The sequence below is a fragment of the Parastagonospora nodorum genome (genome assembly GCF_000146915.1).
Source record: "Parastagonospora nodorum SN15 chromosome Unknown scaffold_5, whole genome shotgun sequence".
Lineage (NCBI taxonomy): Eukaryota > Fungi > Ascomycota > Dothideomycetes > Pleosporales > Phaeosphaeriaceae > Parastagonospora > Parastagonospora nodorum.
This window is the reverse complement of record NW_001884553.1, coordinates 330,457-346,822: the sequence shown is the minus strand read 5'-3', so window position 1 is coordinate 346,822 and position 16,366 is coordinate 330,457. Positions and strand designations below refer to the sequence as shown.

Genomic DNA, 16,366 nt, shown 5'->3' with positions numbered 1-16,366 from the left:
CTCGGGCTTGTGTATTCTAGTTAATTATGTCATTTGTTGCGCTTCATTCAGTCCTGGCATAATTTTGTGACGACCTAATATTTTCATGCATTGATGCAACATCGCGAAGTTCTTCAATATGTTGTGAGAAGTTCATCAGAAGCAAAATACGATAGCGCGATCACCTTCAATACTTCACAAGCATTCATTCAATGCGTTCAGGCTCTGCGAAACCCTCTTGGATGATTGATTACCGTTGCGGAATTAATGCTGGTGCATCCGCTACACAATGTATTCACACCGTGATGGTCAAGGGTCAATATGCCAAGATGCAAGTGGATTAAGTTGTGCCAGCCACCGGTTGCGATCGCCTGCCAAGTCGTCTCCGACAGCGAGTTGTTTCCACTTCTGGCCATTCTGAGCCTCCGAACGACTCAGCCTATGTGAGATCTCCACAAGGCTGGCACAATGGGCGAATGCATCAAAACCTTAAGCATCTAGAATCTTGACGCAGGCCAAGATGTTTGCTTTAAGAAAACAGGCAGGCTATCGAGACGCAGGCCAACGTCAACAGGGAGATAAAAGTGGTACAGTTTACCAGGCGCCCTGACGTTCCCCTCGTTGCCATGCAGGTACGCGACAGGGTAGGCGGGGTCTTCACCGGAACAGATTACTATGAAGGAGATGTGATTGCGGAAGCGCAATAGGTTCAACTCGGCTAAGCCAGAGTGTGCGCCGAAGCAAAGCGCGTAGATGCAGCCTTTCCTCCGTGGTACCGAGCTTAAAACCACCACGTTGCTGGCGATCTACGGAAAAGAGCAGGCACTGGGATGAGCAATGCCTGGGGGAGGATAACGCTGCAGGCCGGGCGGTGAGGGCACAGTTGGGCGGGAAACGCAATGCTTGATTCAAACACTAATTGATACGACTTGGCCGGGTGCCACGCGTCTGACAGTGGGCGTGGGATTCGACGGGATGGTTTTATACATGTGAGAGGGTCCGGTGTGGAATGCGCGGCGGGACCCTCAGTCAAGGTTGGCAATTGTATAATGTGAAGCATGTGGGGGGCGGGCGGTGGATAGCAACCATGACATGGAGGGGCACAGGGAGCTCTAGCCAGATTGTGGCTCCGATAGCTTGACAAGCTCCGTTTCTTTTGCTGCACCAAGGCGGCCGACGGGGTAACGTCGAGCATCTGCAGGGCCTCCCAGTGTTTCGATCTCGGCTTGGGCTTGGTGCATCTTTGGAGCTGGCTGTTTTGGGATTAAACTTGCCTTGGTTGTGACTCGCAAGAGCAATCCGTGGGAACCTGCCGATACCGCCGCTATATAGCTCGTCAACGCTCCCAGACTTTGCTGCTCCAAGTCTTTCCCCTCTTCCATTCCCCCCCTCCTCCCTTTTCCCTCCCCCAGACCTTATCCTTATACGCAGCGGTCATCCAGCATGGCTTCGCTTGTAACTGATAAGAATGCCTCGTCGGCCATTGACGAGAATGATTTCGACGAGGAGCATGGCGAGCACCACCCCCACCGCAACTCGGTGCACCACCAGCTGCGAGCGAGCAGCTCCATTATGCAGCTGAAGAAGCTGTTGGGTATGTCCCTGTCCGCACGCAATGGCTCGCGGGGAGCTTGCTGACAGCTCTACCAGTCGCCAACCGAGGAGAAATCCCCATCCGCATTTTCAGGACAGCCCACGAGCTGTCTCTGCACACAGTCGCAGTCTACAGTCATGAGGACCGCCTCAGCATGCATCGGCAGAAGGCTGATGAGGCATATGAAATCGGCGCTCGCGGCCAATACACTCCTGTCGGAGCTTACCTGGCCGGCGACGAGATCATCAAGATCGCAGTCGAGCACAATGTGAACATGATTCACCCCGGCTACGGTTTCCTGTCAGAGAACGCCGAATTCGCGCGGAACGTCGAGAAGGCCGGTCTTATTGTGAGTATCTTTTCTCGTTGTTTACCCTATGACGCAGCACGGATGGAGGGGCTGCCCTTGCCAATCGCAGCTGTTGAGCATATCTGTGCTCTGTGCTCGGAGATGCATTGGCGGGGCTTCCGGCTCACTCTATCTCGCACTAAACCGCGGCGCGCCGATCGCATTACACGATCAGAAACGCCCTGCTTTTTGATGCAGCCGAGTCGAAAGTAGCATGGGCTGACGCTGGGCAATAGTTTGTAGGACCGTCTCCTGACACCATCGACGCACTTGGCGACAAAGTCTCCGCCCGAAAACTCGCCATCAAGTGCAATGTCCCAGTTGTGCCTGGTACGCCTGGCCCAGTCGAGAAGTTCGAAGACGTCAAGGCCTTCACAGATGAATTCGGTTTCCCCATCATCATCAAGGCCGCATTCGGAGGTGGCGGCCGTGGAATGCGTGTAGTCCGCGAGCAGTCGACGCTCAAGGACTCGTTTGAGCGCGCAACTTCAGAGGCCAAGTCCGCCTTTGGCAACGGCACTGTTTTCGTCGAGCGCTTCCTCGACAAGCCCAAGCACATTGAAGTCCAGCTGCTCGGTGACAACCTTGGCAATGTCGTACACTTGTACGAGCGTGACTGCTCCGTCCAGCGTCGTCATCAGAAGGTCGTTGAGATTGCTCCGGCTAAGGATCTCCCGGTTGAGACCCGTGACAACATTCTGGCTGATGCCGTTAGACTCGCTCAGTCTGTCAAGTACCGCAATGCGGGTACTGCTGAGTTCTTGGTCGACCAGCAGAATAGGTACTACTTTATTGAGATCAACCCACGTATCCAGGTCGAGCACACCATCACAGAAGAGGTCACTGGAATCGATATCGTGGCTGCACAGATTCAGATTGCTGCTGGTGCATCACTTGAGCAGCTCGGTCTGACCCAGGACCACATCTCCACACGCGGTTTTGCCTTCCAATGCCGTATCACCACAGAAGACCCGGCACAGAGCTTTGCACCAGATACCGGAAAGATTGAGGTCTACCGATCTGCTGGTGGTAATGGTGTAAGATTGGACGGAGGTATGCTATGGTGCTCCATGTGTGTGATTTCAATGTACTGACAACCTCCAGGAAATGGTTTCGCTGGAGCCATTATCACTCCTCACTACGACAGTATGCTTGTAAAGTGCTCGTGCCGTGGTTCCACATACGAGATTGTCCGCCGAAAGATGTTGCGTGCGCTCGTTGAGTTCCGTATTCGTGGCGTCAAGACCAACATCCCCTTCTTGATCAAGCTCCTCACACACCCCACATTCGTTGACGGACAATGTTGGACGACCTTCATCGACGACACTCCTGCGCTCTTCGATCTCATCGGCTCCCAGAACCGTGCACAGAAGCTCCTCGCATACCTTGGAGATCTTGCAGTCAACGGCAGTCAGATCAAGGGACAAATCGGCGAGCCCAAGTTCAAGGGCGAAATCCCCATTCCCAAGATCTTCGACAGCGCTGGTAAGCAGGTCGATACCTCTGCACCATGCGCTACAGGATGGAGGAACATCCTTGTCAAGGAGGGCCCTGCAGCATTCGCAAAGGCTGTCCGTGCCAACAAGGGCTGCTTGATCATGGACACCACATGGCGTGACGCCCATCAGTCGCTGCTAGCTACCCGTGTACGAACAGTTGACCTGCTCAACATCGCCAAGGAGACCAGCCACGCGTATGCCAACGCCTGGGCTCTCGAGTGCTGGGGAGGTGCCACGTTCGACGTGGCCATGCGCTTCCTCTACGAGGACCCATGGGAGCGTCTGAGGAAGATGAGGAAGCTTGTACCCAACATTCCCTTCCAAATGCTTCTCCGTGGTGCCAACGGTGTCGCATACTCATCGCTTCCCGACAACGCCATTTTCCACTTCTGTGAGCAGGCAAAGAAGAACGGTGTCGACATCTTCCGCGTTTTTGACGCTTTGAACGATGTTGAGCAGCTTGAGGTCGGTATCAAAGCTGTTCTCAAGGCTGGCGGTGTTGCCGAGGGTACCGTGTGTTACTCCGGAGATAGTGAGTTGAAGATATCCAGGATATGCGAACAGACACTAATAAATCAACAGTGCTGAACCCCAAGAAGAAGTACAACCTCGAGTACTACGTCAGTGTGGTCGACAAGATCGTGGCCATGGGCGCTCATGTACTAGGTACGCTTGATGATATTCCATGTTTGTATTTGTAACTAACATACACGGTAGGTATTAAGGACATGGCTGGTGTTCTTAAGCCTCGTGCGGCCCGTCTTCTCATTGGTACCATCCGTGAGAAGTACCCCGACCTCCCCATCCATGTGCACACTCACGACTCTGCCGGTACTGGTGTCGCCTCCATGGTGGCTTGTGCTGAAGCTGGTGCCGATGCCGTCGATGCTGCCATCGACAGCATGTCTGGTATGACTTCCCAGCCCAGCATTGGTGCCATCCTGGCGTCTCTTGAGGGAACCGACTTCGACTCTGGTCTCGATGTCCACATGATCCGCAACCTGGACGCATACTGGGCCCAGCTGCGTCTGCTCTACTCTCCCTTCGAGGCTGGTCTCACTGGCCCCGACCCAGAGGTCTACGAGCACGAGATCCCTGGTGGTCAACTCACCAACCTCATCTTCCAGGCTTCTCAGCAAGGTCTCGGTGAGCAATGGGCGCAGACCAAGAAGGCCTACGAGCAGGCCAACGACTTGCTCGGCGACATTGTCAAGGTCACACCTACCTCCAAGGTTGTTGGTGACTTGGCCCAGTTTATGGTGTCCAACAAGCTTTCATACGATGATGTTCTGGCCAAGGCCGAGCAGCTTGACTTCCCATCCTCAGTCCTGGAATTTTTCGAGGGTCTGATGGGTCAGCCATACGGCGGCTTCCCTGAGCCTCTCCGATCACAAGCTCTCCGTGAGCGAAGGAAGATGGATAAACGACCTGGTCTGTACCTTGACCCCGTTGACATTACCAAGGTCAAGGCCGACTTGAAGGCCAAATGGGGTGATGCCACCGAGTGCGACGTAGCATCCTCCATTATGTACCCCAAGGTCTTCGAGGACTACAAGAAGTGGACCTCCAAGTACGGTGATCTCTCCGTGCTCCCCACCCGCTACTTCTTGTCTCGCCCAGAAATCGGCGAGGAGTTCCACGTTGAGCTCGAGAAGGGTAAGGTGCTCATCCTCAAGCTCCTTGCTATCGGTCCGCTGTCCGAGCAGACCGGTCTTCGTGAGGTCTTCTACGAGATGAACGGCGAGACCCGTACTGTGACCGTTGAGGATCAGCACGCGGCCATCGACAACGTCTCACGACCAAAGGCCGACCCCACCGACAGCAGCCAGGTTGGTTCGCCCATGTCTGGTGTTTTGGTTGAGGTCCGTGTCCACGATGGCAGCGACGTCAAGAAGGGTGACCCAGTTGCTATCCTTAGCGCCATGAAGATGGTAAGTTTCCTGATCCAAATATGCAAAATGTTCAATATACTAACAGATATCTCAGGAAATGGTCATTTCAGCTCCTCACTCCGGAAAGGTCAGCAACCTGTCTGTCCGCGAGGGCGACTCGGTCGATTCTGGCGACCTTGTCTGCAAGCTTGTCAAGTGAGTGTAAAACGTACAGCAATGTTCGTTCAACACAAAAGCTTGCGATTGGTTTGCGCATTTAATCGACGCCAAGAGGCAGGTCGAATAGAGTTAAAAATGCTATATGGAAAGGGCGGATGGCTATTTCGGATAAGCCTAGTTACGTTGGAGACTATGGTCACGACTTCTACACCTATAACGCGAAATGACATGAACTCAAAATCTACAAACTGCAACCGCTGTCTCATACGCCATATCTTGAAGTACTGTGTTTCTGAATGTGAGGTGACCTATGCAACTGCCATTAATCTCTTGTTTTATACAGCAGCCTGTATACAGTTGTGAACTTATTGGGATACTGTCAGTCAAGAAAGGGTTAATGAATCTACACAGCCTTAGCTTCGGCTTTCGTTTTGCCTGTATCAGGACAATTCAGATGTAAGTTCAACCAGCATCAATTAGATTATTCGTACCGTTGCGTTTACAATGCACGCAGCTCTATCGCAGGCAAAATCCTGCCCCGAACACCCGGAAATGCAAGACGGTTATTCCAGGCTCAATACAGCCCTGTCACCCACCAAAACGCCTGACACCACGCTCATATTCAAATCCTCCTTTTCTCCGGCCGAAGCTCAGGCGCGACCGGATCATCGTCTCAAAAGTCACCTCACGCTCAGCCCATGGACGCAAAATCCAGCTTCCTCGCCACCTTATCCGCGCGCCCATTCGCCGGCGTCTCACCCCCCTTCCTCTTCAAATCCTCGGCCACCTTCTTCTCCCCACCCCCTTGCCTCGGCAAATTCTCCTTCTTCGTGGGGCGCGGGCGTCGTGCTCCAATACCGATGCTCGAGCGCCTGTCTCGCTGTGAGTCGTTTATTCGGATCCATCGTAAGCAGCGCGCGCAAGAACTCGACGCCGTCTTCCCCAAGCAACGGGAACGTGCCGCGCCACCAACTCGTCGGCTTGCCCATCTTCCCCGCCTTGGAGTTCTTGACCATGCCGTCTTGTTCGCCAGGCGGCAGGTAGTAGCGTAGCGACGTAACGCCCGGCCATGTATCTTCCGTGGGCGTGCCGAAGTGGTCGCATATAGTCGCGAGCTGCCCGATGTCCGTGTCGCCCGCGAGGAAGAAGTTGCGAATTGTGAGCTCTGCGATCACGCAGCCTACACTCCACATGTCGACGGCGCCGCCGTAGTGCTGCGCGCCGTAGAAGAGTTCGGGCGGCCGGTAGAAGCGCGTGATTACGTTGGACGACATGTGGCGACCCGGCTCGGCGAAGGAGCGCGCGAGACCAAAATCGGCGAGTTTGACGGTGCCGTCGGCGGCGATGAGTAAATTGTTGCCCTTGATATCACGGTGTAGGATGTAGTTTTCGTGGCAGAACCAGACGGCTTGACAGAGCATGTTTGCCCACGCCTTGATGTCTGCGCCCGTATATGTGATTTCAGGATTGCGCCAGAGGCCTTCGATGTCACCGAGGGGCAGGTGTTCGAGGACGAGGGAGATGTTCTGGTCTTTGGTCGAGTAGACGGCATGCAGCTTGATGATGTTGGGGTGGGAGAGTTCGTTGAGGAATTTGAGTTCGCGGATTGCGTCCATTGCTATGCCGTCTTTGAATTCGGCGTTGAATTTGATCTTCTTTATGGCGACGAGCGCGCTTGGGTCGTTTCTGTAGTGACCGGCGTATACTATGGCGTATGTTCCTTCTCCAAGCCTGGCTCCGCTGACGAATTGTTCGCGTATATTCTCGTTCATCTGTTCTGCAAGGTCCAGGTTTCCGTCACTGGCTGTAGTCGCTGAAATGCCAGTATTCGATGCCGATGCCGCAGGTGATCGCGCAGTTTTGTTGTTGGAGTTGAGGATCGCGAGTGCTTTATTTTTGACAGCAGTTGGCGCAACTTTCGAGCCTGGAGGGTTTGGCCTCGGGCTGAGAGCCATTGGAGAGGCAGCCATGGCGGGCTAGCTCGTGCAAGGCTGGTCTTCGCAGTGTGAAGGGAGAGTGAACGGGTCGTGGCGCGAGGCGTGGAGCTTTGGGAGCTCAAGGTGAGGCGCAAGTGATTTGCGTCAGGGGTTATTGGTGGGCTCTGGGTAACAAGCTCTTATTCATGATCGCATGGCTCTCGTGATTTCCCTCCCATGGATCCTCCTCTTGTAGCTGTTCGAATGGTGGAAGAGTGATGTTCATGCTGCCTTCACAATGCGGCAATGGCCGCACGGTCCCAGCAACTTTAGCGTGAACTTCGTGAACTTTTGCGGGGAGCTCAACTCACCACCGACGCTTCGAATCCTCCACCAAACCCTCCACAACCATGGCTACTTCCAACCGAGGACCCCCGGGCACTGTTGCCGCCAACAAGGAAGGCATTCCGAACCGCACGTAAGTTGTCACACTTTGATCTATACGCTTGCAAAGCCAACAATATCAACAGGTTCGCTAATGGCACCTAGTCTCTATGTACGGAACCTCAACGACAAGCTGCCCAAGGAAGACTTGAAGCGGAGCCTCTATATGCTTTTCGCGACCTATGGCGTTGTGCTCGACGTGGTGGCATTGAAGACTGCAAAGATGCGTGGCCAGGCGCACGTCGTATTCCGAGATCTCGATGCCTCAACACAGGCTATGCGCGCACTGCAAGGCTTCACTTTCTTTGGCAAGGATATGGTAAGTCCTTTTCGCACCAATTCTAAAATTGGGCCAAGTACTGATATGTCACAGCAAATCGCCTACGCCAAAACAAAGTCAGACACCATCGCCAAGCTCGACGGAACGTACAAGATGCCTGAGCCCGAGCGAGAGGCCGAGCCAGAACAGACTACGGCACAAGCAAAAGGCTTCGGCGCCGCTCCTGAGAAGGCAGTACCCGTCAATGCCCAAGATTCCGCAAAGGGTCAGAAGAGGGCACGCGACGAGGAGGAAGAGGAGGAGGATGACGCAGAGATGGAGATGGATGTCAGCGACTCAGACTGAGGCTGTGAATTCACATCAGAGGAGAATGGGAGGGAAAATGATACCCACGAAGACGACACGCGAAGCGCTCCACGATCGCCGCGTCAGATCATGCGAACTGGTTTGGGAAAATACAGCCAGATGTATGCCAAGGCGCACAAGTGGAAAGCGGAATCGGCGCTGACTGCACGCAGAATGCAAATGCCACGACATAGCTCAAAAGGCCAATTCACCAGCTTGAAGATACAAAATGACATAACAAGAGCGACATACACTGTTCCCCACTCAGCGAGTACGTGATGAACGGACATGAAATGTGGTAGGCTTACTTCAGCACCATTAGCTAAGACCAAGACTAAATATTAAAAGAGCTATAATAATATCCTGTGAGATGTGTTGCGAGGTGATTGGTAGCCATCCAAAAATATCGGCTCTCCAGAAATCATTCGCCTACATGCACGACCTTTACCAACCAGCACACAAAAAGTGCAAAAAAGAAAAGCTTGCTTTGGCGCCACCGTGATTCGAACACGGGTTTTGACAGCTGATTTTGTGATCTCCACAATGTCACGTCCTACCCCTAGACTATAGCACCGGATTGCGCTTTACTGATTTAGGAAATTTCGCAATTGGCTACAATATATACTATTGTTTTGACAGTACCAGCACATTTCAATGGTGTTGAATGAGTTTGCGGGCGAAGTGGAGTCGAAGAAAAAGCCTAGTGGGGCGGGGAGTATAGAGTTAGTCACGATCATTGGAAGGAGCGGACGGGAAGAGAGAATTTGATATGTGGGGGAGATTTGGAACTTGGGAATTTGAAGTAGATACTTAAAGATACAGAATGTGTTATTCTTGACGTAAAGGCCAGGGATTGTAAGCTATATCGACTTAGTTGTAGTGAAATGAGTATTTACTCGTCATGCCTACCTTCAAGTGGAAGTAGAATAACTGAGTGTCAAACGAAGATTCACATAGTTCCTATTGTTTTTCATATTCTGTTGAGATTCAAGATGTACTCGTAAGCCGTACTTGAGGTTCTTTGTACGTTGACTATCACCATGTGACTAGGAACATGACATTATGAACCATGTTCATACTGGCCGTGATCGTACCCAACTTTTTCTTCCCGTGCTTAGACATACTTCTTTGTCGCTGTCTACTTGAAGATAGGAACTCGTTATTCTCCTGGTTGAGTCTTCTCTACATAAAGGTCCAACGGAAGAATACTTGCAGTGGCTTAGACATATTCTTCGAAGACCTCAACCACGTCTTGTGACGTGGTCATCGACCCACATCCGGCTTTGATTCGCTGGAGAATACAGGCTTTGATGCCCCTGGTCCACCATATCGAGTTGCACGGTAGGCTTGTTACCGTGAGCATAAGACAATTAAGTTGAGTGAACGCCAGACGTGATCGTACACGGCATTCCGAAGCTCGCGAGGTGATCCGACGAAATTTATGTTGGATGTGGAACACGTAGCCATGTTAATGAAGTCGTACGCTAGATCTCGCTTCTAGCTGGGTAATTCGAGCAAGTTGTTGAAGAAGATGGATGTGCTGTTAGGCTTGTCTATAGCTATGATGTCGGGGTATGCTAGGGATTGGCTGTAACGCCGTCGTGATGAGCACTTCGAGTGAAAAAGCAATTAAGGCGGAAAAGCGGTAGTGGTTGATCGGTGGGACACAATGACTAGAGATATAATTTTTTTCGTTTTTATAGTGGAGGGAGTGAAGGGAAGCGCATATGCCAAGGGCTGGAGGCAACCAGATTTACACTCGATTTCTTGTGCTATTAATAAGAAAGTGCGTATTTAATCTTCGCGCCATGCTTTTGTAGGGAAACCAGTCATATGAATTACAAGGATGCAGAAGAGAACGGACAATGAGTAGGATTGCTGATGGCCCAGCCATCCAGCACTTAGGTGTTGCCCCGAAGCATTTTATATTCTATCATAGCTTTGTCCTGCAGCCAACTGACCTCTCTCTTCATTGACTAGCATGTTTGCTCAGACACTCCTCGAGCGTGTTGAGCAACTCATCCTTCCTCGCCTGATCACACCAGCTCCCTTGTATCGAGTTCTGGACGATAATCTTCCACTCTCCCACGCTCAAATCGAAAGCGTCCTGAACTGCGCAATAGTTGTTGAGAATATATCCACCAAAGTACGCCGGATCATCGCAGTTCAAGCTGAACTTGACACCAGCCTCGAGGAACTTTCGAATCGGCAGCTCGCTGACATGCTGCACGACCTGCAAGCAAACATTACTCAACGGACAAACCGTGAGCATAATGCCTTCTTTGATCACTCTTTCCATCAGTTGTGGATCCTCGATAAGCCGAATGCCATGATCAATCCTCTCGGCATGCAGCCCATCCAGTGCTCCAGCAATATAACTCGGATCCCCCTCTTCACCTGCATGCGCCGTCCTGCGAATCCCCCTCTTCTCAGCCTCCGAATACATCTCCTGAAACTGCTCCGGCCTGAATCCGACCTCACTCGAGTCCAGCCCCAGTGCCGAAATCACACTCTTCTCGCCATCGAAATACCCGCCCTCAACCGCTTCCGCCATCGTCTTGCGCGACTCATCCACAGGCAAGTGTCGCAAAAAGCACATGATGAGTTTACTCGTAATCCCTAGCTCTTTCTCCGCACGCTTGCACGCCGCATTGAACCCCTCCACAACCGTCTTCAAACTGATCCTCCTCGCCGTATGACTCTGCGGATCAAAGAACACCTCAGCATGCCTGACGCCATCGCGTGCCGCAATCGTAAAGTACTCCCACGCCAGCATCTCAAAGTCTTCGGCCGTGATGACCGCATCCAGCGCGCGGTAGTAGTAGCCCAGGAAGTCGTTGAGGTTGGCGAAGTTGTTGTAGCGCGCGGTCAGCGTTTCAACGGATGTGTATGCTGGGTCAGTGGTGGGGGAGGGCAGGGCGATTTTGTTCTTCGCGGCGAGAGTGAAGGTTAGGGAGGGTGAGAGACAGCCCTCGAGATGTACGTGGTGCTCGCATTTTGGGAGGGAATGCAGGAAAGTGTGGAGGGGAGATTTGCACATGATTGGATTTGGAAAGACTTGAGAGATGGCAAGATGGAGATTATTTTCTGATTTGATTTGGAGGTTTGGAGGCTTTTTGATAATTCTTACATTGCTGATGGTGGATACTAGGTCTCCACGTTGCAGCAAATCTCAATTTTAGTGGTGTCGGTGAACGCCGGTTTGCGAAAGAGGGATGGAAAGACTAGTTGCGCACTCAATGGGCCAGGATAACCGTACACGTGCGAGCGTGGCTGTTTAATAGTTTATTCATGCCATCGCAGGTCGTTGATGGTTGTTATGTGGTAAGGCGCCATGGAATTCTTGCCCGCGCTGTGCATCGGCCCTTCGAGGGACATCTTCTTGCATTATGCACCCGATTCGATATACTAGAATGCTTACTAGAATGTTACAAGATTCTCATAGAGCCTTCAAGGTATGCAGCCATAGCTATCTCTATACTAGGAGCATTGCGCGTGGTTGTGTAAACCATGATACGTTCCGCCGCCTGAAATCGCACTGTTCTTGTTTTGCGCTTTGAAGCGGGTGAGTTTCCGACCCCGTGCTGAAAGAAGAGGGGAAAGAATTACCCATGCTCACTTAACTTCATCGCAAACAGAGCATTGTAACACAACATACGAAAACAAAACACTTACCCGCAGCCCCAGAAGATGTGATTTCTACACCATGCCTATCACGGTGGTTCCGATCAGGCTCCACATGCGACAGCTCATTGGCACCGCTGCTGCCATCCCGCCGGGTGACGCCCCTCCGTGCCAACCTGCACGATCAGGGGACAAAGCCATATATGGATGAATAGCCGAGAGCGCCATATAGCATACGATCCGTCGGACTAGGTGCTGAACAAGCTCTCCCTGGCTCTCTGTATGTACCAATGAGCGATGTCACAATGGTCATTGACCACAACGACGGCGCCAATGATGTCTTGTTCGCCTATTTGGATCCGGGTGAGGCCAAGTGCCAATGTCAAAGGCGTTATGTCACTTTGACGGCTGCCGGTAGTGTGCTTCCTACGGCTCGAGCTTGGTCGTTCGATTCTAGATGGGTCCGGTACTCTGTTTCCCGGACGCTCGAACTTCTCCATCGTGTTCCTTGCAGTTTACACACGATTCGTGGAATTGTTTACTTTGCCTTCTCCATGGTCCTGAGTCGTGCAACTGTGCCTCAGCTTTAAGGGTTACTTTTTGCGGTGTTCATATTTGACGAGGCCCTGATCGGGGACCTTCGCAGAAGCAGAAGCAGAATTTTGGTGTGATAACTCGCAATATACATTGGCTAGGTGGCTGCTTCAACTGTTCTACTAACTCATCCTACAATGGCCGACATACAGTATGCAATACTGGCTCTCGTCCCTACTGTATTAGCCGGGTTGTACTTCCTGCTATACCAATACCGTTATGGCAAATTTACAAACATACCCAGCCCATTGAAACGCAACTTGTTCCTTGGACATTTGGGTTACATTGCAGACGAATACAAGAAAGCCGGAAGCTCTGCTGTACATCCAGGTAAGTACATCTAGCGTCAGGGTCTGAGCATTGGTCTAATCCAACCCACAGATTATATTCTCGAGAACATCTGGAAGGCCCATGGATCGCCAGACTACATGTTCTTCGACACTCGACCAGCACAATGGCCATTGGTTTTGATTACATCTCATGCATTTGCCGAGCAGATTTCGAAAGCTACAAAAGATCAACCATACAGCACGACCAAATCTCCAACCATCCAAGCGGGCCTCGGGCGTCTAGTAGGTCGGTATTCAATGCTCAGCGAAGAAGCAGAGTCATGGAAGAGCCTTCGCAGACGATTCAACCCAGCTTTCGCACCTCAGCATCTCATGACACTGCTTCCCGTCGTTCTCGACAAGACGTACACTTTCATGGAGAAGCTAGACGCCCTGGCTAAATCCGGAAAGCCCACCGAGTTGGAGCCGTACTGCACGAACGTGACCTTTGACATCATCGGGCAGATCGTCACGGATATCGACTGCAAGGCTCAGGATGAATCAATCCAGGGCGACGAAATCGTCAAGAACTTTCGCCTTTTGGGCGCGACCTGGTCAGAAGACACCGGCTTAGCCATGTTCAAGTGGCTCAACGCCAGCAAGCACTTCAAGAGATATCTCTACAGCACGCGCCTAGACGTCGCCATCAAGAAATGCATCCAAGCGAAATTCGACGCCATGCAAGCCGACAAGAGCCATTCCAAAGACCGCTCCGTGCTCGCGCTCTCGCTCAAAGACACCGAAACACTAACGCCCTTCATCATGCAAAACATCGCCGACCAAGTAAAAACCTTCCTCTTCGCAGGTCACGACACAACCTCCATCCTCCTCCAACGCCTCTTCTACACCCTCTCCATCCACCCCTCCTGCCTCGCCAAAATCCGCGCCGAACACGACTCCATCTTCGGCGACTCTGACCCGCGCGATGTCTTCCAAGCCCGCCCGGACGACACGATGAAAGCCCTCGTCTACACGTCCGCTTGCATCAAGGAAGCCCTGCGCCTCTGGCCGCCCGCCGGGTCGGCGCGCATGTCGCACAACGGACTCAAGCTGCGCACCTCGGATGGCGAGGAAGTGTGTCTGGACGACTGCGTGCTGTACATGTGCCAGCACTTGATCCAGCGTGATCGCAAGGTCTACGGCGACACGGCGGACGACTTCGTGCCTGAGCGCTGGGTCGATGACATTGATACTAGCAGCGCGAGTGTCGATGCAGACGGCTCGGCAACGGGATCAAGCAAGATCCCGATCAGTGCGTGGAGGCCTTTCGAACGCGGGCCACGAAACTGCATTGGTCAGGAACTGGCGAATATCGAGGTTAGGGTTATTCTGGCGTGTACGCTGCGGCGGTATGATTTTGTCAAGGTGGGGAGAGGAGAGATTGAGAGGGACGAGAAGGATAGGCCGATTGTGGATGAGAAGGGGAAGTATAGGACCAAGTCGGAGTTGATCAGCGTAAGTTTTGTGACTGTTGAAGGGTTTGCACATGGGCTAATTTGTGGTAGACGATGGCGATTACGTCGAAGCCGATTGATAAGACGGTCATGCGGGTTGAGTTTGCCAAAGCTGTTTGATTGATAGCAAGTGAGAGAGAGATATGGGTTGATCTCAGGACCCAGATGTGTTTGGCGCTTTTTTTGTTGGACTGTATGGTTTGATTACACGATTGCGGTTCTCCTACTCGTACATGAACGTGCCGTCTCATAGTCAGATCAAAAGCTGTGAAAGCTACACAAGCAGTCAGCATATATCGCTACACTTTGCGATTGATTTGTTGTTTGAAGGGGCTGGAAGTTGTATAGAGACTTGCATGCTCACGTGCAATCACTTCACCATGTACCCAACACTAAAGGCAGTTTGGGAATATGCGTCGTCACAAACTATGGAACTTCTATTCCATGCACTATCATTGAAGACACGAAATACCGCCTTCTTACCTAAACACGGCTCGACCACGCTTCATCCCTCCCACCCTGTCCTCCCCCATCCAGCGTATCAACAACATTCTCAAGCAACGCGTCCTTTTCCCCGTCCCTCACACCCCTTCCCCTCTCCCTCGCCACTTCCTCATCCCCCACCGTCCTCTCCCCCTCCCCAAACACGCGCTTGAACACGACATCATAACACATCCACATGCCCCCAAATACCGCCGCCGAAAAAGTCCGCAAAACCCACTTCGGGGCGCCCTGGCCCTTGTCCATCCCTGCAACTGCCCGGACCAGCGGCGAACACCAGCATGATAATCGGCAGCCCAAGATGCTCAAAAACAGCGCGGGCGCCGACCCGCCTGCGTCTTCCCCGTGATCGTGTACGCCCTGATATCATGCAGATATGCGCGATACTCGGCCGGGCAAATCGCACTCGGCAGCGCCGTCGGGTGATGAGCTTGAGATAGCGCGCCCGAGGGCTGCGCGTAGCTGGGATCCGGGCGATGCGTGCGCTCGGCCGTGGCTGGCGCAAACAGCGTGTGCGCTTTGAACGGCTTTGAAGAAGGTACTTCCGGCACCGTGTCTGCGTGTGGAAGGACATAGCAGTCTACTAGAATGTCCTTGTACGCGCTGCCCCCGCCCTCGGTCGCGATGATGTGCGCGTAGTCGGCCAGCGTGACCTTCATACACGACGCCGGACGAGGACCCTTGTGCCCAGCGGTCTTTGGTGGTAGTCGGCTTTCACGTGGAGGGGAGCGGAGCGCGGAGTTGGCGAAACATGGTTCTTTGTAGGGGACACCGGGGAGGTCGAAGGTTAGGCGGAGGGAGGGGACGAGGACGTTGGTTTGCGAGAGGGGGCGGATGCCGCGCACGCCGCGGAAGGTTTCGTTGCATAGGTTGGAGCCGTAGGCGAGGTAGAGGACAGTTTTCTGCTTGTCTTGTGGGGTTGGGGTTTGTGAAGCGACGAGCTTCTCGGTGTCGATGGGCGCATCGTTCAGGGAGGCGTCGAGGCGAGCTTGTGAAGCCTGGGGGAGAGGTTCGAAGATGCGCTGATGTCGGCCATTGCTGCGTCGCAAAGACTGAAGCCGAGCAGCTATCTTCTTGTAGAACGGAATAGCCTCATTCGTCCCAGCCGGTGCGTGTTCGGGCAGTTGCTGGCGCATGGCGCTCATCGTGGTACGTATTGCGTGACTACTACTGCTGATCTGTCATTGGACGGCTCCTCCATCAGCCCTGTAAGTCGTACTTACTGTATTTGTACGTCGATATAGCTTTGTAGAGCTTCAGAAAACGTATTTATATACTAGAGTGGCATGTATAAAGTTGTACAAGATTCGTCCGTACCTACGTACATCATCGATTTCTCATCCTTCGGCACTCAGACGTCTCCGATTCGCCGATGAATCGAGTGGATGCCTTGTCCGGACGAACTCG

At 52.7% G+C, this 16,366-nt stretch overlaps 9 protein-coding genes and 1 non-coding gene across 10 annotated transcripts; 5 read left to right on the top strand and 5 right to left on the bottom strand.

The window, feature by feature from the left end:
* Nucleotides 1-300: 300 nt before the first annotated feature.
* SNOG_03505 (hypothetical protein) lies at nt 301-813 on the top strand (the record flags this gene model as incomplete). Its single annotated transcript, XM_001794014.1, has 3 exons — nt 301-422; nt 521-611; nt 739-813. The coding sequence occupies 3 exons, from the start codon at nt 301-303 to the stop codon at nt 811-813; spliced, it is 288 nt and encodes a 95-aa protein (XP_001794066.1).
* A 609-nt stretch (nt 814-1,422) lies between these two features.
* SNOG_03504 (hypothetical protein) lies at nt 1,423-5,512 on the top strand (the record flags this gene model as incomplete). The annotated part of the gene is made up of 7 exons (XM_001794013.1): nt 1,423-1,573; nt 1,630-1,926; nt 2,166-2,975; nt 3,027-3,953; nt 4,004-4,087; nt 4,139-5,352; nt 5,399-5,512. The coding sequence occupies 7 exons, from the start codon at nt 1,423-1,425 to the stop codon at nt 5,510-5,512; spliced, it is 3,597 nt and encodes a 1,198-aa protein (XP_001794065.1).
* Nucleotides 5,513-6,163: 651 nt separating this feature from the next.
* SNOG_03503 (hypothetical protein) lies at nt 6,164-7,442 on the bottom strand (the record flags this gene model as incomplete). Its single annotated transcript, XM_001794012.1, has 2 exons — nt 6,164-6,344; nt 6,394-7,442. 2 exons carry the CDS (start codon nt 7,440-7,442, stop codon nt 6,164-6,166), a joined length of 1,230 nt encoding a protein of 409 aa, XP_001794064.1.
* Nucleotides 7,443-7,798: 356 nt separating this feature from the next.
* Nucleotides 7,799-8,457, top strand: SNOG_03502 (hypothetical protein; the record flags this gene model as incomplete). The annotated part of the gene is made up of 3 exons (XM_001794011.1): nt 7,799-7,866; nt 7,938-8,151; nt 8,206-8,457. The coding sequence occupies 3 exons, from the start codon at nt 7,799-7,801 to the stop codon at nt 8,455-8,457; spliced, it is 534 nt and encodes a 177-aa protein (XP_001794063.1).
* Nucleotides 8,458-8,945: 488 nt separating this feature from the next.
* SNOG_16635 lies at nt 8,946-9,031 on the bottom strand. Its single transcript is given in 2 exon segments — nt 8,946-8,980; nt 8,995-9,031. It is a non-coding gene; the product is annotated as a tRNA-His (tRNA).
* Nucleotides 9,032-9,676: 645 nt separating this feature from the next.
* Nucleotides 9,677-9,924, bottom strand: SNOG_03501 (hypothetical protein; the record flags this gene model as incomplete). Its single annotated transcript, XM_001794010.1, has 2 exons — nt 9,677-9,803; nt 9,860-9,924. The coding sequence occupies 2 exons, from the start codon at nt 9,922-9,924 to the stop codon at nt 9,677-9,679; spliced, it is 192 nt and encodes a 63-aa protein (XP_001794062.1).
* A 502-nt stretch (nt 9,925-10,426) lies between these two features.
* Nucleotides 10,427-11,497, bottom strand: SNOG_03500 (hypothetical protein; the record flags this gene model as incomplete). Its single annotated transcript, XM_001794009.1, has 2 exons — nt 10,427-10,690; nt 10,721-11,497. 2 exons carry the CDS (start codon nt 11,495-11,497, stop codon nt 10,427-10,429), a joined length of 1,041 nt encoding a protein of 346 aa, XP_001794061.1.
* Nucleotides 11,498-12,163: 666 nt separating this feature from the next.
* On the top strand, nt 12,164-12,671 carry SNOG_03499 (hypothetical protein; the record flags this gene model as incomplete). The annotated part of the gene is made up of 2 exons (XM_001794008.1): nt 12,164-12,236; nt 12,334-12,671. The coding sequence occupies 2 exons, from the start codon at nt 12,164-12,166 to the stop codon at nt 12,669-12,671; spliced, it is 411 nt and encodes a 136-aa protein (XP_001794060.1).
* A 141-nt stretch (nt 12,672-12,812) lies between these two features.
* Nucleotides 12,813-14,582, top strand: SNOG_03498 (hypothetical protein; the record flags this gene model as incomplete). Its single annotated transcript, XM_001794007.1, has 3 exons — nt 12,813-12,826; nt 12,920-13,005; nt 13,057-14,582. 3 exons carry the CDS (start codon nt 12,813-12,815, stop codon nt 14,580-14,582), a joined length of 1,626 nt encoding a protein of 541 aa, XP_001794059.1.
* Nucleotides 14,583-15,264: 682 nt separating this feature from the next.
* SNOG_03497 (hypothetical protein) lies at nt 15,265-16,104 on the bottom strand (the record flags this gene model as incomplete). Its single annotated transcript, XM_001794006.1, has 1 exon — nt 15,265-16,104. One exon carries the CDS (start codon nt 16,102-16,104, stop codon nt 15,265-15,267), a length of 840 nt encoding a protein of 279 aa, XP_001794058.1.
* Nucleotides 16,105-16,366: the final 262 nt, after the last annotated feature.